Genomic DNA, 21,550 nt, shown 5'->3' on the forward strand with positions numbered 1-21,550 from the left:
CCCTTCAAATTACAGTAAAGGTATGCTTGTCCGGAGAGGCTTTTCGAAAAGTAAGTGAATTGTGTCTTCTAGATATTATTGATACAAACTACTACAGTACTACTAATACTTGATTAAATTGGTAGTAAAATATATTTTCATATTAACATAATACATTATAAACATAATAATGATAGTAATATAATAAAATTAAAAACATATTTGTTCAGTAACCTAAACATCTCATGAAAAAGCAGTGCCAAAAGAAACAATACCAAAACACTACACAGTGACTGACGTGAAGAGTGCAGGATTGTGAGTAACTGCAGTCACCATATGTAGGGCTCTATAAAATCTGTTTAATTTTTTTCCTGATTCCGTTTTTTCCCAAATTCGGTTTCCTCAGTTTAGTTTTGTCAGGTTTCCACTTTCCACTGTTTTTCAGGGTTTTTTTTCACTCAAAAACCCCACAGATGTTCTAAATCTACAACAATGCTTAAACCACATCAGTATCCAACTTTTGAGGTCTTGGAAATTTTGGGGGGATGTAGTTACCCTTTAATTCCTAGCATGAGGCTAGCAACAGGATGTTGCTTAGCAGTGTTTTTGTAGCGCACAAGTGATAGTAGAGTTTACAAAACAAATACCCACTGGATTGATGCAAATAATCATTATAGAATTCTGACAGGTAATCATAGGCTACTTTGTAGTTATCCTTTTTGGGAAAGCCTTTCGATCTAGCAGAATACTTTTCATTAGCATCATCGCTACACAAAGTGGTAGATGTGTGACCACCATTTGCCTCATGCAGCGCGACACATCTCCTTTGCATAGAGTTGATGAAGCTGTTGATTGTGGCCTGTGGAATGTTTTCCCACTTCTCTTCAATGGTTGTGCAAAGTTGCTGGATACTGGCGGGAACTGGAACACGCTGTCGTACACATCGATCCAGAGCGTCCCAGAAATGCTCAATTGGTGACATGTCTGGTGAGTATGTAGGCCATGGAAGAACTAGGACATTTTCAGCTTCCAGGAATTGTGTACAGATCCTTGCGACATGGGCCATGCATTATCATGCTGAAACATGACGTAATGGCGGCGGATGAATGGCACGGCAATGGGCCTCAGGATCTCATCACATATCTCTGTGCATTCAAATTGCCATCGATAACATGCAATTGTGTTCCCCACCATCACCATGGAGCACTCTGTTCACAAATTTGACATCAGCAAACCGCTCGCCCACACAACACCATCCACGTGGTCTGTGGTTGTGAGGCTGGACGTACTGCCAAATTCTCTAAAACGACGTTTGAGGTGGCTTATGGTAGAGATATTAACATTAAATTCTCTGGCAACAGATCTGGTGGACATTCCTGCAGTCAGCATGCCAATTGCACACTCCTTCAAAACTTGAAACATATGTGGCATTGTGTTGTGTGACAAAACTGCACATTTTAGAGAGACCTTTTATTATCCCGAGCACAAGGTGCACCTGTGTAAGGATCATGCTGTTTAATCAGCTTCTTGATATGCCACACCTCTCAGGTGGATGGATTATCTTGGCAAAGGAGAAATGCTCTGTAACAGGGATGTAAACAAATTTGTGCACAAAATTGGAGAGAAATAAGCTTTTTGTGCATATGGAAAATTTCCGGGATCTTGTACTTCAGCTCATGAAACATGGGACCAAAACTTTACATGTAGTGTTTACATTTTTGTTCCGTGTAAGTTCAGGAGTAAATATTTGCATAATTAGTTGCATGGACTCACTCTGTGTGCTATAATACTGTTTAACATGATTTCTTAATGACTACCTCACGCCACCCATACAATTATCTGTAAGGTCCCTCAGTCGAGGAGTGAATTTCAAACACGAAGACCAGGGAGGTTTTCCAATGCCTCGCAAAGAAGGACACCTATTGGTAGATGGGTAAAAATGTAAAAAAGCAGACACTGAATATCCCTTTGAGCATGGTGAAGTTATTAATTACACTTTGGATGGTGTATCAATACACCCTGTCACTACAAAGATACAGGTGTACTCAGTTGCCAGAGAGTAAGGAAACCTCTTTTGGATTTCACCATGAGGCCAATAGTGACTTTAAAACAGTTTGAATTTAATGGCTGTGATAGGAGAAAACTGAGGATGGACCAACAGCGTTGTAATTACTCGACAACACTAACCTAAATGACAGAGTGAAAGGAAGGAAGCCTGGACATACTTTTTTTTCTCCAAAACATGCATCCTGTTTGCAATAAGGCACTAAAGAAAAAGTGCAAAAAATGTGGCAAAGAAATGAACTTTATGTCCTGAATACAAAGCGTTATGTTTGGGGAAAATCCAACTCAACACATCACTGAGTACCACTCTTAAATGTTTAAAGCATGGTGATGGCTGCATCATGTTATGGGTATGCCTTTCATCGGCAAGGACTAGGGAGTTACAAAAAAATAAAAAAAATGAATAAAGCTAAGCACAGGCAAAATCCTAGAGGAAACCTGGTTCTGTCTGCTTTTCAACAGACACTGGGAGACAAATTCACCTTTCGGCAGGACAATAACCTAAAACATAAGGCCAAATATACACTGGAGTTGCTTGCCAAGATGACATTGAATGTTCCTAAGTGGCCTAGTTACAGTTTTGACTTAAATCAGCTTGAAAATCTAGGGCAGGACTTGAAAATGGCTGTTTAGCAATGATCAGAGCTTGAATAATTTAAAAAAGAAAAATGTGCAAATATTGTACAATCCAGGTGTGCAAAGCTCTTACAGACTTACCCATGAACACAGCTGTAATTGCTGCCAAAGGCGATTCTAACATGTATTCACTCAAGGGTGTGAATACTTATGTAAATGAGATATTTCTGTATTTCATTTTCAATACATTTGCTAAAATTTCTACCAATGTTTTCACTTTGTCATTATCGGGCATTGTGTGTAGATTGGTGAGAAAATATGGCTAATATATTATGGTTAAGGGCTGTTCTTATGCACGATGCAACGCATTGTGCATGGATACAGCCATGGTATATTGGCAATATATATAACACAAATACCCAAGGTGCCTTATTGATTTCATAAACTGGTTACCAACATAATTAGAGCAGTAAAAATACATGTATTGTCATACCCATGGTATACTGCTTTCAGCCAATCAGCATTCAGGGCTTGAACCGTTTATAATAATTGCCATTATTGTTACTTAATTTATGTGTGCTAGGCCTGCCTCATGCCAACAACACAAATATATCATGTTGGCTTTCTATACACACTATATAATCAGGGTTAATCTAATTTTGGATTCATTCTAATGCTCAAGCACATTAAACCACTTACATGCACGCATCAATCAGTACAGACCCATTGCTGCTGGCATCCTTCAACACCATTGGTGCCCAAGAGGAGCAATGCTCTTATTCTACCTGTTATCACACAATAAGAGTAAAAAAACATGGTAGTGCTACATTGGACATGGAAAGACGAGAGAAAGGCATTGGTATTTGTTTTGTCATGAATAATACATCAAAAACAGCTATCCCATTATGATGAAGCATACAATAACAAGGTACTTCAGGGTATGTGTGGTCTATGAATGTGAGTGTGCGTGTGCGTGTATTTGTCTGTCTGTTTATTGTCTGTGCGTGTATTTGTCTGTGCGTGTATTTGTCTGTGCGTGTATTTGTCCGTGCGTGTTATTTGTCTGTCTGTTTATTGTCTGTGTGTGTATTTGTCTTTGCGTGTATTTGTCCGTGCGTGTATTTGTCTGTGCGTGTATTTGTCTGTGCGTGTATTTGTCCGTGCGTGTATTTGTCCGTGCGTGTATTTGTCCGTGCGTGTATTTGTCTGTGCGTGTATTTGTCTGTGCGTGTATTTGTCTGTGGGTGTATTTGTCCGTGGGTGTATTTGTCCGTGCGTGTATTTGTCCATGCGTGTATTCGTCTATGAGTGTATTTGTCTGAGCGTGTATTTGTCTGTCCGTATATTTGTCTATGCGTGTATTTGTTTCTCTGTGTGTGTATTTGTTTCTCTGCTTCGTGTATATGTTTGTGTGCATGTTTTGGGATCAGACAAGGGGACGATAGTGTGCAGTCTGGCAGTGGTGTGTGTGCGTGTATTTGTCTGTTTTTGTGTGTCTGTACAGTTCGCATGTGTTTTGAGACTAGACAAGGAAGTGGCATAAGGTGAAGATAGTGTGCTGTTTGGCAGTGTTGTGCTCCATTGTTACATACTGCTGAGAAATATTTTGGGAGAGAGTTCTCCAAACAACCTCCCATGTCCTGAACAGTGTATAGCCCCAGCTGTCAGTCAAATGAATTTTTTAGGATATCCCAGGGCTAGACTCTGCAAAACAAAGACTAGTGTACCAGGTAACTAATTCATCTCAACAGTGTTACAATTCTCTGCAATAAGCATCAAGCGTTCTTTCAGTTCACTTCCAGACTCATGATTACATGTGAAGCCCGCTGGTCCATGTTTGTCTGTACCTCTCGCTCTGTCTCCCCCCCCACATTGGCGAACTGGCAGCCCGGCCCGCGGAACAATTCCCCCTCCCCCCAAGTTACTCAGTTAGCCCATGTCAGCTAACATTTTTTAGATTGGTAAGTTAGTTTAGCGGCCATCAAAACTTGTAGTAATCATGGTCGAATTACCAACTGGGGGGCCCCCATTGATTTTGTTCGTCACTCTCACTCAGATATCATATTAAAAACTTCAAACATTTGGCAGAATGAGTAGAATTGCATGAAGTTAGTTATACAATTAACAAAATCTTCTCTACTCTCCATGGCAAAATGTGTAGAATTGCAGGAAATTAACTGTAAAGCTTAAAAATGTTTTCTCCGCTGCCAAGTGGGTGCCCCATAACAACATGTCGCTTAGGGTCCCCGAAAGGCTAGGGGGCCCTAAGGGGACCACATAGGCTAGGGGGCCCTCTGACTGCATGTGTGGGTATGGATGTGGGTACACAAACCCGCACCAATAGCTCATGATGAGTTCAGATTTTTTGTGTCCCCCACCCCCATCAAAGTAACCCATCCATGTAATACAACTTTCTAAAACGGCAGTCTTTATTTTTATAATACTGTATTCCACATAACTCTGTTGTCATTTTTTATTTCATGTCAATTCACCTGCTGTCACCTTTATTGTGAATTCAGTGGTGTGTTTTGGTAGAGGTTGTCTCAATATGTGGTTGGCCCGAGCTGCCCTGGTGTTTCTTGTGATGCTGATGGAGGGATGGCATGGCTCGGCCCGTAGGCAGTGCCGGGGGGGGCAGGCTGGCACGACTCGCTTGCTCTGAGACTAGGCACAGCTTTGAGACAGTCAGGATATGTGGTGCAGTCAGATGGAGAAGAGACAAATGAGAGAGAGAGAGACAGAGAGAGAGCTCAACTCCTCTCACAAAGCAGCACAGCTCCCCTACATGCAGGTCACAGGGCATTGTGGATGACAGGAGGATGGTTTCTCACAACAAGGAAACAGTCTAATGTTATGCCAAGGTTGTATATGCATCTATGTACACACACGTTTGTTTATGCATGTTTAGCCTATGTTACAGTATTATTCTTAGCCTTAGATGTGGGTGTAGGGCAGTGCTACCTCGGTGCAGATATTTGAGTAGAGTGTGAGGTCTGGATACTCTCCATGTTCTTTTATCAGTGTCCTTGAGTCTCCTTTGCCGTAGACGACAGATGCATGTACAGTAGGCCTATTCTAGGTACGGTATGGATATGTGTCTCTTTGGGGTGGCTTACTTTTATAAATGTGCAGATTTGTTAATGAGATTGTAATTTCTGAAATAGAAAGACAATGAATAGTCTTCAAGTCACGGTACCTGCTGTTTAAAGTGGTTGATAATGTGTGTGAATCTCCAATGCTCCAGCGTTTCCCTCTAAAAATGTATTGTTGTGTCATTTTTGTGTCCAAGTAGAGAACATTTGGGATGTTTAGAGAAATCCTGACTCTTGATTATCTCAGTTACATTTTGAGCCCAACTCATTATCCAAGAAAATTATAGTAATTATTTCAAGCTATGATTGTCCATGTATCTCCACACCACCCTCGGGATTGAGTACGTATGTATTAAGTTCAGCTCTTTGAATAAACCCCTTCTGCATAACGGTAATTGAGCTAGTCATATGAGCCAGTTCAGATACTCTACATTTTATTTGGTTAAGAAGTCCCTGGTATTAGACAAACTACACAATATTATTTGCTGTTGACGGACTTAAGAACTTCCTACCCATTTCTCGAGGCGACTCTTCACAGTGTTCGCTGAATTGCCAGTTTCAATGAATAGAACAGCAAAGGGAAGTTTAATATTTTTGTGTGTCATTTTCATCAGTATGTTGGTGGATGGTGACAATGTACTCAATGTACGCATAATAGAGGTGTTTGTCAGAAAATGCACGGTACAGGTTCACACCATCAATCTGAAAATATCCATGCAGTGGTCAACGAACACATGTACTTGGCTGTATGGGTGAAAGTGTCTATATTCAGCTGGGATGCGAGCAGCTATAGAGAGTGAATGTTCAGAATTCACCAAGCATGATTTGTTAAGTGCTAACTTTGTTGAGGCAGCAGAGGGAAATAACCGAAAGAGTATGAGAATGATATTCAGTGACTCTTTATTCAGTGACTATTTCTGTGTCAACACAGTAAGAGAGTTCAGGTTCAGTTAGGTTATTTGTGAGGAATTGCTTTGTATAGAGTAGAGTGCTGCTTTTGGATTTAGTAGGATTTTTTTTACAGTTAAGTGGATACGTACTGAAGTTTGATTTCTGCAGGGAAAAAGTGTTGATTGAAGTGGTGTCAACTTTCTTGGGGTTCTCGAATTTGGTTGATTGTTGTGAGTAGGGTTGCAAAGGGAGTGTACGTTACTGGAAACTTTTACCAGTAAACTACCGGAATTTTCGTATCCTTCAAGGATTTTAAATCTATCAGGAGTCATCTAGTGGCCCTTTTGGGTACTTCAGATTATCACAGGTGTCTGTAATTATCTCTGGCCCTCTCTCTGGCCTTATCACATGTAACATGACAATGTAAAACATTATTCTAAATATAAACCATTAACTTAGTCGATTCCATTGGGGTTTAATAGTAGGGTTAAAGCATTTAATATACCTTATCTTTTTTAGATTACTTTTTTTTACTATTGTCAATATGTATTTGTTGTCAATGTTTTGGCGTCAAACTGGTGGGAATTGTGAAAAAAAAAGTCAATAGTTAGACGAGTTGCAGAGGTAATTGAAAATAATGCCAATGTAGATCTTTTTTCTCTCTTCATTAATTAGGCTATTTTCTCTTGTGCCATATGGTCAATCTATTAGAAACTCATGGATAATATGGACACAGATATAAAACATTTATACTATATATTATAATTTTTTTAAAGTTATTCAAATATAAATTGCTAAAGTTACAATAGATTGCCATGGATTTTCTGTTAATTACCAAATTATTGAAGATTCCGGTAACTTTGGTACATGACCAGTAGAATTGCAACCCTAGTTGTGAGTGCCCAGGCAGTTGTATAAAAGGAAACACTGGTAGACAATGTCATTAGTAATGTTTGTTTGTAATGAGTAATGAGTAATGTTTGTCTACCACACCCAGCCATGCTCGTTTCACTGGTGAAATGGTTTCTCTCGTTTTTAAAGCAAATTTCTCATGGTTGTGCAAATAGTCTTCCACTCCAGCTATCAAAAGCCACGAGGCACCACAAACATCCTGAAAAGTGGATGTTAGGTGGGAAAGCTCGTCCCCAGCATGAGGACGAGATGGCGGGTCTGTGTACAGATTCTGTCTTCCGCTCTCAAGCAAATCTCTCCCTTTCAAACATCAACAGACAAGATAATAAGACACTCAGAGCACAATTCGGTATTATATTCCGCAACCAAAGGCTCCTCTTGTCAGTTTGCATTTACTCTCCCTAGGATGTGACGCTTCTATCATCATGCCGTCAAAAACAGCCTGGCTAGAACGACAAGACCACTCATTTCATACACTTACTGTCTACATGAAATGGCCTGCACTTATACCGATTCTGCCAAAATGGAGGAACATTTTCAGAAAGGTCACCTACAGACTAAAAAGAGGAGAGAAAAAATCATCTTCTATCGATTTATGCGATTGGGGGTCATTCCGAAGAAAAAGTCTAGAAAGACTTACATGTCTTTATTTGTTGTATTTTGTAAGATCAGTTACTCATTCATTTCGATAAGATAAGATATTTATGACTAAATGTGGGCTTTTTTGCAATCCGGTAGCAACTGTACAGTACCTCACTAAAATCACTTAAATTAATTGGATTACTGAAGTAGTCCTTAATACCAGTATAAAAAATATGGTTATCACTAGGAAGAACCTGTTGACTTTTATTAGGATCAGCATGTATTTAATTTCATACCAACATTCTCTACAACTATCTCCTACTTCCTCCTTATCCCCTTGTTCCCTTCAACTTGCCTTTCCCTCCTCTGCATACACAGAGACACACTGCTGGAGGTAGCCCTCCATACTTACAATTTTTCTGTAATCAGCTTAGTGAGCAGGGTGAGTGAGTGGAGCTGTTTGGCTGCTTGCTAATGCAAAGAGGCCTGTAATGTTCTGATGTGCTGAGGTTAAGTAATAAAGTGGTAGAGACATTGTGTAAATGGGACTGGCTCAGTAACAGTAAATAAGACTAAGGATAAAGAAGGCTGAGAGAGGGGGAGGACTAGAAGTCTTACTCCCCGAGGAGGTGGATCTCATTATGAGGATTTCAGATGTCTGCGCCGCAAACTTGAAAAGCGGCTTAATGCATGCCCTATAAAGCAGGTGTAATACATTCTCTAATGCGCCCAGAGCGACCGTGTACTATCCTTGCCATCGTCACCATCACAGCTCAGATAGCATCGAGGAACAAGGAGGAGCTGTTTCTGAGCTGGACAAGCAGAGGTCATCTGTTTTACAAATAGAAACCCCAGTCATGTAGATTACATTCTCGGTGACACTGAGCACGTCAAAGTGACTGACATTATAATCCGTCCAATATATTGTGCATATACTGTAGAAATGAATTGTTAACCTTATTGCGAAGTAAATGACATTGAGGGCACATTTGCCAGTGGTAGAGGACATTTAATGAATATTAAAATGCACTTTATTCCCGCTCTCGGTATGCTCAGTCTTTTTGAGATGAAAATAATAATTTTCAAAGAAAAATGTATTTCATAGTCTCCATAAACAAGATCAATCAGCTCTTCATGTTGGACTAACAAAGAAACGTCGCAACTCCTTGGCGTTGACACGGTCGGTGTTGTTGGGATGTAATTGAAGCTGGGGAAGGGGTCACGTTTTCAGGAATGGAAATTACAATGTTGTCTTTCACTTGTGTGGCGTGAACCAGAGATGTATCCATCCTACAGTCCGTGTGTCGTTCACAACCCTTTATTATTTATAGCTCTCCCTCTTTGAGCAATGACCAGTACTAATGCATAACCTTCTGTCCTTCTGGCAGATTCGCTTCCTTTGAAACAAAAGATTGAGGGAAGAGAAAAGGGTGTGTGGAGATCCAGGCTATCGAGAAGTTATTAGTTTTTTTCCCCCCCTTCACATCTGAGGATGTGGAATAACATTGTGACGCTTCTTTTCTTGGGGAATGGAGTTACGGGCTTGAAAGCAATAGTCTATCCTGTACATTCCCCTCCCTCCGCAGCGTGACGGCACTATGAGGATGTTGTGTGCTGCTGGGGAAATTCTGTTAGAGAGAATCGAGGGCCGGTTCTCGGTTCTGAACCCCCTCCCCCGGAAGTGGGACATAGAGGCAGCATTAGTGTTAGTGTTGGGTAGCCTTAGGGCCCGGAGGTGATGTGTCAAGTGTGACATGTGGGTGTCTAGTAACCCCCCGCACCTGCCCCTGTCCCTGTCCCCGGCCCTGTCTCCACCCACAGACGCCACTGGCTGCCTCTTAATTGTCCTGCCACTGCTCTCGCTTGGCCAGATGCAACGGAGGTTGACGGGCGGCCGCTCTTTGGACGCAGTGCATTCACCGTACATACTATGTGCTATCGATGTTCTGCCTATAGTAATTCTAGGATTGTGAATATTTCACATAGCTATAACTGTTTCTTTCCTTGATACTGTTGAAATGAATAGCATCAAATCATTAGTCACTTATTTGCCCTTTTGAACATGAAGCCGTGCTATTCCACACATTTCCTTTGTTTGAGACGGAGGTAAAGGAAGATAAATTACAACCAGTGCTGTGAAGAAAACACGTTGAATGGAGATGCAGACAGAGGGCCATGGCTGAAAAGAGACCCTCGTGCAGGACAGGGATGAAGGGGGCACCAGATCAGGCGGAATCCTATTTACCACAAATATAATTTAAGTCATTTAAAAAGAGTTGCCCATCAATAGAGAGGGAGGCACCTCAGTATTCTCCTCATCTCCTAACAGGCTTAGAGCCCTCTCAGGCAGGCCCTGATTTCACCATCCACGCTGCACCGATGGACATAAAAGGATGAGGAATAATTTGGGATTGTTATTTGTCTCTTTCAACCCTGAGGTAATCAGGTTGACATTGCTAGGGGAATGAGGAGAAGAGGCCGCAACAGATGTGCTCATGTGCAAAGTGTTCTACTCCCCTGAGAGCTTGCCTGCACAAATGCCCTCTCCCTTTCTCTCTAACTCTCCCCCTCTTCCTCCTCTCCACCCCCCCATCCGTCTCTCTCTCTCTTCATCACACCCTCTCTTTCTTGACCTTTGAGATTAACATTCCCCCTTCTCTCCAATTTACCTCATCCTGTCCCTCTTGTGTTCTCCAGCCTCCTCAGCTCCTGGTCCCCTTCACTGCAGAGGGAGAGGCAGGTACGAGCAGGCCTAGAGCACTTCCCTGTCTCAGAGAGCCTGTTGGAGGGAAAGAGGAGAGAGGATAACTACGGGAGGATGCTACTTCCCTGTTATCAGATACATTGACATACTGACAATGACCAGTAGCTACCATTGAGCAGCGACAGCGGAGTCTACACTTCAAAAACATAGTTTTTACCCTGTAAAAACTGGGAAGACAGAGACATTAGTCAGTCTCTATACCTCCATCTCTCTCTCTTACTCTCTCTCTGCCACTCTCTCCCTGTCTCTTTCTCCCCCCCATGTTTTCCAATGTGGTACTGTAATTACTCCAGTAGTGGCTGAGGAATTGCTGTGGTGAAAAAACAATCCACGCTTCCCTGTGCTTTGCTTTGAGAACCGACCCCTTAACTAAATAAGTCCACTTATTGGTGGAATAATGAATTAATAAGATATTTTTGCCTGTAAACTCTGGCGCCCCTTGCAGCTCTCCTTGCAACTCCAGCAAATCAAACTTCAATGTAAAGGGCCCAGAGAGACTGGCACGGTCCCTGACCACCAAGCCCCTACGCTGGGTCCTTAATTAAGGAAACGACAGCTCTCCAGCGGGCTATAATGTAGCTAATGGTATTACAGGCTGCCAACCACTCAACAGTCAGTCTCTGGTGTGTTCCGACTCCAAAAACGCTATTGACCTGTAACCAGCCAGCCTCTCCTCTCACTCAGGGTCTCTAAACAGCGTATTACTTTCCTGCTCATCCTCAGGGAGCCTAACAAAGAGGACCCAGGGTTATTGGCAGCACATTATACTCAGGGTTATTGTTGAAGGCTTTAGTGTGCTCAATGAAAGACAGAACAATGATATGAAAAACACTTTGTAAGTCTGGAGTCTAACACAAGGTGCTTCCACATAGGGATACAGGTAGAACATTCTTGAGCAGGTAATGTTCTGCCACTCAGATTTAACTATAGCCTACTGTAGTGCACTATAAAGTACTCTATATGCTCTGTCCCTTCTCTTATGCATCTCATTTTGAAGTATTATATAGTATGAGTAGGAACTGAGGAATCGGACATTTTCTCTCTCCCTCGTTCTCCTCTCTCTCTCTCTCTCTCTCTCTCTCTCTCTCTCTCTCTTGTGTGTGAATACTTGTCTGTGTGCCAATCCTATAAAAGCTATGCCATGTCAGCCATTTCAGCAGCATTAGTGAAATCAATGGCCAAACAATCCAGCACAATTGGTCTGGTATTGACAGAATTAAACCTTGTGTATGATGTGACTTGTCATTTTCTGGGCCCCAGTATGATGCCCTGATCCTCATCATCAGTGAATCTCTATTGATTGGTGCAGCCTGAGCGGTCACCCTCATTTGTTTAGCACTAAACAATGACAAGGAACAACAACACATATTTCCATAACAAATAGAAACTGTATGATAAGAATGTATTTTCTTTTGAATGTACATTTTGTGTGGATATTTAATAGTAGAAAATAGATATGAATAATACATACAGGAAAACCAAAATGTTGAGAGGAGAAGTTGAGTCATTGCTGTCATGAATATACTACATTTCATGTGAGACCAGCTACATGAAGAAATAACATGCACTCAGCCCAGCTCTTTAAAAAGAGCCTTTACTCAAATGGTTGGTTGGGGGGTTGATGGCCTGGTTGATTTTGAAAAGCTTGAATCGTTACCACAGCTCTCTCTCCCACATTTGACAACTTATATAATGAATCGCCACTAAAACAGCTTCATTGTTAACGTTTCTTTTATGGACAAAACTAGATTCAGAAATGCACTGGGGCAAAAGCTAACTCGGGACACAAAGCCTTCAATAAGACCCATTTCATTGAGATGGTCAATGGGTAAACAGTTGCTGCATTAGAGTAGGTGGCATACTGATTGCTTTATGAAATGCCGGCTTATTGTTTTGTGCTATGGTGTCCTCGGTGCAGCACTCTGTATTGAGGAGAGCGACGGTTGATTGGCAAATAAATGCAGCTCTTTGCACCCCATACGAAGCCTTCTGCCTTTTGAAAGTGTCTCTCCAGTCGCCACTTAGGTGATCAATGCAAGATCATTTATGTAGTGTCCAATATTGGGAATATGTCTGCATCATAAGCCACCTCAGAGCCCCACCAACACTGAAATAGGAATCATTCTTGTTGTAAAGTGTAGAACGGATGACAGGTAGTTAGACTAAAGTGGGAGATAGTTTTGGGTTAAGTTAAAAACAGCACAAATAAGTTACAAAATGGTATTTTATATTAACAAGCAATAAGTTCCTACGGTCAAGGCAAATTCTATGTGACAGAGAGAGGTTAGCTATTCAAAATAATATAGTGAACACATTCATCCTTTCAGTACTAGATTTTTGTGCACACAATAGTTAAGGAAGTACTTTAGTCTATGTATAAAATCGTCAGTCTAAATTTTGTCTATGTATAACATTTTCATCAAACATTCTTTTCAGCAAACATTTTATCATTCCATGTGCCAGTATTGCTATTGTCAGTCCAGTGTTACTGTCCAAAAAGGAATCCACTTAAGAAACCTTCACGTTATATAAACTGGTTAAAATAACTTCAAAGAACCTAGTAATAAAAGGGAATTGAAGATGGCCTCCCTGGATATTTCTCCTGTCAGCTTTTTAATTTTGTTAAAGAAATCACACCCAACACCTTAGGGAAAGATGCATGTGCATTTATTTATTATCGATTCCTTTCCCAGAGCTAAACGTGTTAACGTCACAGATATTTGCAGGGGGATCAAGCTTTCTCTTAACATCCCACTAAGTTATTGTGAGATGACGCAATGAAAGGCATACAGCAGTTATTTAATAAGCCATAGCCCCCTGCGCTGCTTATCAAATGGAATATATTATTCACCGCACCAACTGCATTTATGAGCCATACGTTCATTACTTATTGATGGTTTTGTCATGCATTCTGTAAACTCTGAATCGCTCATCAATAATAGAGCAGAGTGATCCGTCTGATTAGGGGTGGGTGCCAGAGTCAAGCCGTTGTTATTTCATCTCTGATATTGAGATGGAATGGATATCTGCTAATTAGCCTTTGTTCAATCCTATTGTCAAGGTTGTCGTTCTCTGATATGACATTTGATGATACACAGGCTTGTAGGCCTTGTTGTCTAAATGAATTAGCGGCTAGTTATGCCATTGAATAATGTCTAATATGTTCATGAATATGAATGAGATCCTCAGTTGACTCGTGAATTCCGCTTTTCATTGTATGAAGAAACTTGTCTTCGAAGACATAACATTTAGTGGGTAGTAATGGGTGAATTGATGCCATAAAGAATAGCTGTGAGAAATAGAGACACCCTTAACCAGGCTCATCATCATGCACTTATTTGAACCTCTTTTGAATGTTTGCCCCGGAGTTAGGATGATCACCAATTATTTGGATTTTATGTATAGATAAGATGATGTTGTATGGCGGAGTGGAGTTTTGGATGTAATGTGCACATTTGTACAGTCCCAGTCCAACACATCCAACCGGCAACGAGATCTTGACAGCAAAGCCTTCAATAATACAAAGACTATGGTCTGAATGGAACTCTCAAACCCAGTGTGTGCATTTTCACATCTATGTCTAGTTAAGTTCAGAATTCATGAACAAAAGGCTTTTTTAAACCATTCTTTTTTTTACTGTGTGTCTGTCAAATGTTCTTGGTCTTTCTAATATTAGTGTTTTGAAGTTTGTTATTCAATTTTGAAGGTCAAGCTATGATTTTTCTTCAATAGTCCTCTTGTAAATTGCCCAAATTGAAAAGAGATACACAAGTGTATTCATTTTCATTGGCTTTCTCTGGAACTCTCCCACTCACATTCCTACTTTCCTTGATTTGTGTACTTCTTTTACAAACTTGAATTAAAGTTTTTGAGGGAAGTGAGTTAGAATGTGTTGTGGTACAATGCATTGAATTAGTTGTGTAGTAGCCTACCATTTGAAGTATGACTGCATTTAGAGAAAGATCAATTTTACGAGACCTTTGTACTGATTACTTCTATTTACTTGTGATATTTGAGGTTTACGTTCTTTGGTCAATGAACTTGACTTATGTAAAGCATGGACGTTATAAAAGTTATACAAGCCCATGAGGTACGAAAGCAAATAGTTTATCATTGAACTATCTGATTGAAGATACTTTTTCAAAGTTGAATGTCCAATCTGCAGTATACAAGATAAAATAGCTAAGCAGAAGGGATCTATAAAGAATGTACTATAGTGCACTTTTCTAGTAACATGTTATCACACAAAACCCTTGGGATTAGCCACCCACAAACTGAGCATGAGCTGTTGAGAGATGCTGAGAGAGTCAAACCCACCGGGCAAAAACTGGTTGACTCAACATTGTTTCCATGTCATTTCAACAAAACAATTTCATATCTTTTCACCCAACTTTTAACCTAAATCTAATGACATGGTGAAATGTTTTGTTGATTTCATGTCGTTGAGAACTCAACCAAATGTAAATCAAAACTAGACGTTGTACTGACGTCTATGCCCAGTGGGAATGGTCAGTATCTGTGGCTCAAATAGTACCCTACGGGCCCTCGTCAAAAGTAGCGCACTACGTAGGGAATAGGGTGCCTTTTGAGACACTACCAGTGTCTCACCACCCACCCACCCTGAGTGGCTTTGTTTTCTCTCCAGCCATCACATAACACAGCAGGCCAGGCTTATTATCATGTCTATGTCTGATGTGTGTCTCCGTACTCCGCTGTGGCTTCGTTGCATACAGGTCTAATGGTGTCTCATAGCCGCAAGGCTGCTTGTGGTACAAGGGGGAGGAGGGGGGTTAGATGGGTGATGATACTCAGCGATGTAAATGGATGAATAATGCGGAGCCGGGCCCCATAGTTTATGCAGCGCCGTGGCCATCCATCCCTCATCCCTCAGCTGTAATCGGGGCGTCGTGGGAGCGCCATCTCCCCATCAATGAGCCTCTCAGCTGACGGGTCATTTATTCAGGGATGATTGTAAACGGCGGCAATACGTTTATTGATAAAACACTTAAACACAAAATCCTCTCCCCTTCGTACTTGAGGCTGTGTGATCACAGCTGGCTATGTCTGTGTGTGCATGCGTGTTTGTGCATGTTTTACGATTGTTTTGATGTTACAGGGGATTCAAATCTCTCTCTCCCTCCCCCTCTCTCCCCATCTCTCTTTCTCTCCCCCAGGAGCCCGTGATGGCTCTGTCCAGTCTGATGCAAGCAGCAGCCCATCAGAACAGTGTCATCTGGGTCAATCTCACCCAGCCTACCCGGTAGGACCACAGGTGAGTGTCTCCCCATGTCACCTCCTGACCTGCGCCTAAACACACACGCCCAGCACCACACACACAATCACACCAGGTACACAACAAAACATGAAAATGATCTGAGAAGGCTTTCAAATCCTCTACAAAGGTAATCAGTCGACATGTGACCTTAATGAATATATACCGTTTTTGAATAAATGGTGAGTTGTTTACATTTCCTCTGCCCCCTTCAACGCCAACACAAGCACAGTCTGCCCCCTTCAACGCCAACACAAGCACAGTCTGCCCCCTTCAACGCCAACACAAGCACAGTCTGCCCCCTTCAACGCCAACACAAGCACAGTCTGCCCCCAGGCAGCCCAATAAATAGCTCAATACGACAGTCAGCTTATGTGATTGGATTTATTGGCCTGGTGGCTCAGCCCTGTTTAATGAATATCTATCTCATTAGTGCTGTCTCACTGTCACCTCCCTAAACCCAGTAGTGTGAACAGCTATCCAGCCAGGCAGACATAGGGCTTCCCTCCCTCCCTTCCACTAACGAGGCCACTCTCCCAGCACTCAGTGGTCACGTGCTAAATTACACCCTATTCCCTGTATAGCGGAGTACTTTTGTCCTGAGCCCTATGGGCCCTGGTCAAAAGTAGTGCTCTATAAAGGAAATAGGGTGCTATTTGGGACACATCACTCAGTGTTACTCAATAAGGGCTCCACTACTGAATCAATCCTCATCAGGGTAAACAAAAGAGGATACGTGAGAGTCTAATTCACTGAGTTCCCTGCTGAATTACCTCACTCAGCTCAGCAGAATCAAACACAGAGAACCAGACTGATTAAAGCCACTCTGATAATGAGAGAGACATGATAGCTGTTTAATCCATGAATGGTAAACAAGGTTATCAGACAGAATAGAAATGCTTTAGTGCAGCTAGTTGTGCCAGTCCCTATAAGCTTCAGAAGGTTGTTCCCCCAACAGTCTGTCTAATATATTAATGCTGTCAGTAGAGTCTCAGTGAAGCTAACAGTTTTCAGAAACAAGGCTCTCCCCATGCCATAACCAATTCTCCTATTTTGGGATCAATATGTTTTGATAGATTCTCACTTCGGAGCCGGATATTGTGCGAACAGGCATTATCCGAAGGTAGTTTACCCAACATGAATCCGCTTTTCCCCCTGTCTCCCACTCACAGTTAGGATAACAAACTCTGTGATTACGGGCAATTGCTCAGAGCCTGACTGGGCTTCCGGTCAGATGGAAGGGCCTGCTGGCCCCTATTGGGCAGAGAGGCAGGGTATCTCAGCCAGGTCTAAAGCTCTTCCCAGAACCATCCAGACCCCATCCACCTCCACCCAGAACAGGTTTGGACCAGAACATGTGCCTGTTCCCTGGGCACCCCACTCCTCAACACTCAGCTGTCAGCCATGCCTAAGGCAGTACCACACCATCCCCACTAGACCTGCGTTGGAGAGACAGGCAAGACAAACACAGAGGAAGGAAAATAACGCAGAACTATTCACACGGACACCCAAAGGGAGCAGATAGGGCTGTTTACAGTAATGATCTGGTATTTTAAAAGGACAGTTTTGTTTTAATGTTCTGGAAATTTAAGCTCACTTTGTGGTGACGGTCAGGGGCTAGTTTTACAGAAGCAAGTTAGGTAAACATTTAATATATTTCTGAACTATCCTTCTCTTCCCCTCACAAAAGCCATGAGTTGCACAGCAACAAACACAGCCTAAAGACAAATAGCAAGGGGTCTTATTCACTTGAAGTGCTCTGAAGCTGGCAGACCCGTGCCTGTAATAATAAATCAGAAGTACATTTGATGTATGTAGAATAGTTTTTTAATATCATTCCCTTCCATGTATCGCTCTTCAGTGTCAGGGGAAGGGATCTCATTTCATTTCAATATCAAATGTTCAAGATCAAATGTTCAAAGACTTTTCTATGATTATATGCCACCACAATTCGACGTGAAATTTACATTAAAAAGCGAGATTAAACATATGTCACTTGCCTTGGCGAATAGGCCCCCTTTGTTATTGTCCTTTGTTGGTTCTTCTTTGCTCACTCAAATGACTTATTCCTTAGTTAAAGCGAATGACAAAATGTAATTTTGAATGCATTCAAAGGAGTCAACCCGTGTCACTCATTTCTGTTATGATTTGTTATAGTGTTTCAAAGCAAACTAAAATGGTTGTGAATTTTGAAAATGTTCAGTATTTTAAACCTACGGTAACGAGTATTATATAAAACATACTCTGTTTTGTTCACATGACACTGTTGCTAGAACGAAACGTCTCTCCATGCCAGTGACTATTCATTCGTCCCTGGTCTCCTTTGATCAAAGCCGTGGGACAAACAAATCCATGATCAAATTAGATTTTTTTTTGGGGGGGGGGGGGATTTCCACTGACTTTTAATGCTAGTGTTTACCTTCCAATCTCTCCCAGCCTCTTGGCTTTAAACTCATGCAACATCACATTCCTAAAACTGTGATTATGTCGAAACTGGTGCTCGCTCTCCGCACTGCGCCGGGTTATCTTAGTGACACCGCTGTCACCCAGCAGCACCAAGCCTGGGAGGATGGTGCCATGTTCACACCAGTCGACCCCTCCACTCCGTCTTCCGCTCCTTCGCCACAGGCACCCCATGCAAAACACAAGCAGATAGCTGACAAGTGCCGTTAAAGGTTCGTGGGCTCAGGTTAGTGTGGAGGAGTCAAGCGGAGAAGGATCAGCACCAAGGCCACAGGGCAGCCAGGCATACTACAGGCATACAGGGGCTGATGTTCAAGAGCAGTGTTAGGCTGGGCTTGGACACAAAGAAGCCATGCATTCCCCCATGTCCATGCCGTGTATGTAGAGGCACTAGCAGCTATTTTGGGAATGTCATTTTACGGATGTAAAACGCTTGTTTCCCCTGATGACATTATGAGAATCATAATGTATCTGTATCTGACAAACTGGCAAACTGACAAACTGGTGAACTAATAGATGATATATCAAATGTAATACATATCTGGGTGTCCTAACTCTGGACTAACTCTGCTCTGCATTCTGGTGCTACATTCATTAAACTCGGGTTCAAAGCACTGTGCTACAAAATGTGTTTGTGGCTGTATATTTGCAGAGCTGCTCGCTGTGAAAATACATTTGAACGGCTCCTCTACTGTGCCAAATGTCTTCTAGCGATACTTCAGATAACATATCTTAGCGTCTGTGTCTATGACTGCACCGATTCTACTCTGACTAATATTAGTGAATGCTGACATGAAGTCAGTGATGTACTGTATCTCCCACCAAAGGAGGAAAGTGCTGATATTTATGAAAGCTTGGGGGAACAATTCAACGGCTGATTCTAGGGTATCAGAAGTGTGTTCATTGTGATGAAATATAAACCACTCTGCATCCGTCTGAAAGGAAAATGCACTGCTCTTTTTCAAAGGTTGGAGTTGGATTCCTTTTTCCCGCATGCCAGCAAGCAGCACTGCGTTGTGACTGTCACTCTGGCTGTGGCATGTTTCAAAGCACAGATGTCAGCAGAAAAAAAACAACAGCATTCAACACATTGATTAGAGCACCTCTGTCACTTGAGTGAAATGTGGGTTATATGTGTGATGGCCGTTGATTACTCTCAGATGAATCTGATGGGAATATCTTCATGTATTTTTATGAATGGTTCCATATCCATTCCATATCCTGAGGCACTCATAAACATATGGATGAAATGTGATATTAATGTAACCTCTCTCTACTATGCATGCTAATACATGAATCACCGTTTACTATGCGTTTTCCTATGCATACTAATATCAATATATTTTTGTAACCCAGTGTATTTCTCTTCAGTCTCTGCTGGTGGCCCAGCAGCTGGCCGGAGGGTCGCCAGGCCTGAACCAGCCCATCCTCATCCCCTTCAACACGGGCGGCCACCTGGGAGGCCAGCAGGGTCTTGTGCTTTCTCTGCCCACCGCCAACATCCAGGGCCTGGTGGCTGCAGCAGCCGCACAGGGCATCATGACGCTTCCCCTACAGAACCTGCAAGGTAAGAGGGCTGCCTCAGCAGATAACCTATAGAGGACAGGGTGGGAGACTACATATACAGTCATTTTGACAATGCATGTATTTTGATGTAATAACAGAAGTTATCTTTTATTTCCGTAAGAGTGCATTGTACTCTCCCTCACCTCTTTTCTCTCCATAAGAGTGCACTGTACTCTCCCTCACCTCTTTTCTCTGCATAAGAGTGCACTGTACTCTCCCTCTCCTCTTTTCTCTCCATAAGAGTGCACTGTACTCTCCCTCTCCTCTTTTCTCTCCATAAGAGTGCACTGTACTCGCCCTCTCCTCTTTTCTCTCCATAAGAGTGCACTGTACTCTTCCCTCTCCTCTTTTCTCTCCATAAGAGTGCACTGTACTCGCCCTCTCCTCTTTTCTCTCCATAAGAGTGCACTGTACTCTTCCCTCTCCTCTTTTCTCTCCATAAGAGTGCACTGTACTCTTCCCTCTCCTCTTTTCTCTCCATAAGAGTGCACTGTACTCTTCCCTCTCCTCTTTTCTCTCCATAAGAGTGCACTGTACTCGCCCTCTCCTCTTTTCTCTCCATAAGAGTGCACTGTACTCTTCCCTCTCCTCTTTTCTCTCCATAAGAGTGCACTGTACTCGCCCTCTCCTCTTTTCTCTCCATAAGAGTGCACTGTACTCTTCCCTCTCCTCTTTTCTCTCCATAAGAGTGCACTGTACTCTTCCCTCTCCTCTTTTCTCTCCATAAGAGTGCACTGTACTCTTCCCTCTCCTCTTTTCTCTCCATAAGAGTGCACTGTACTCTCCCCTCTTCTATTTCCTCTCTTTTTCACCTCATCCACGGCTGTTCTTATCCTCGCCTTTTAAACTTTAGTGTGCAAGTGTTTTCTTTTGATCATAGTTGTAAATGGTTTCCACTTTCATGTTTAAAACATTGTCTCTTTTATACCATTAGATTGAGGGATGGATGGGGAAACCATCAGTCATGAATGTTGGATGAGAGGGGCCTCGCTAATGTAAAAAGATGCCAGGCTGCATGTAAAGCAGTGTGTTTTTTGGTGGAGATTACAATAATGCCAGGGCAGCACAAAGTGCAGAGAAAGGAGGAAATGTGAGGAAATGGATGGACGGATGGATTGAGTGAGGAAATGTGAAGGAAGGTAGAAGCCCTAATGGACACAAGCATGCATAAATAACAACGTGCATCATCGCTACGGGGTGAGCTTTTAATAAACCCCTCATATATCTAGCCACTGAAACCCCTCCAATGTATCCTGGAGCAAGGGGCGATAAGGGGCCCAAAAGGCTGTCTGTCTGTCTGTCTCACATTTCAACAACTTCTCATACTGTATGTGGGACAAGCCAGAGGAAGTAATAACCGACTGACAAACACATTGTCATAATGTTGAA

At 42.1% G+C, this 21,550-nt stretch overlaps 1 protein-coding gene across 3 annotated transcripts in view; it reads left to right on the top strand.

Annotated features, from left to right (window-relative positions):
* LOC106578684 (POU domain, class 6, transcription factor 2) overlaps positions 1-21,550 on the top strand; it is a 146,668-nt gene that overhangs the window by 26,400 nt on the left and 98,718 nt on the right. For 2 of the 3 annotated variants that reach the window (XM_014157779.2, XM_014157782.2), the window contains exons 4-5: positions 16,035-16,132; positions 19,952-20,162. In XM_014157779.2, coding sequence (XP_014013254.1) covers positions 16,035-16,132; positions 19,952-20,162 — 309 coding nt within the window. The remainder of the gene's footprint in view (positions 1-16,034; positions 16,133-19,951; positions 20,163-21,550) is intronic. The other variant, XM_014157781.2, reaches the window with a different exon arrangement.

Source organism: Salmo salar, chromosome ssa19 (assembly GCF_905237065.1).
Source record: "Salmo salar chromosome ssa19, Ssal_v3.1, whole genome shotgun sequence".
In the NCBI taxonomy this organism is placed as follows: Eukaryota; Metazoa; Chordata; class Actinopteri; order Salmoniformes; family Salmonidae; genus Salmo; species Salmo salar.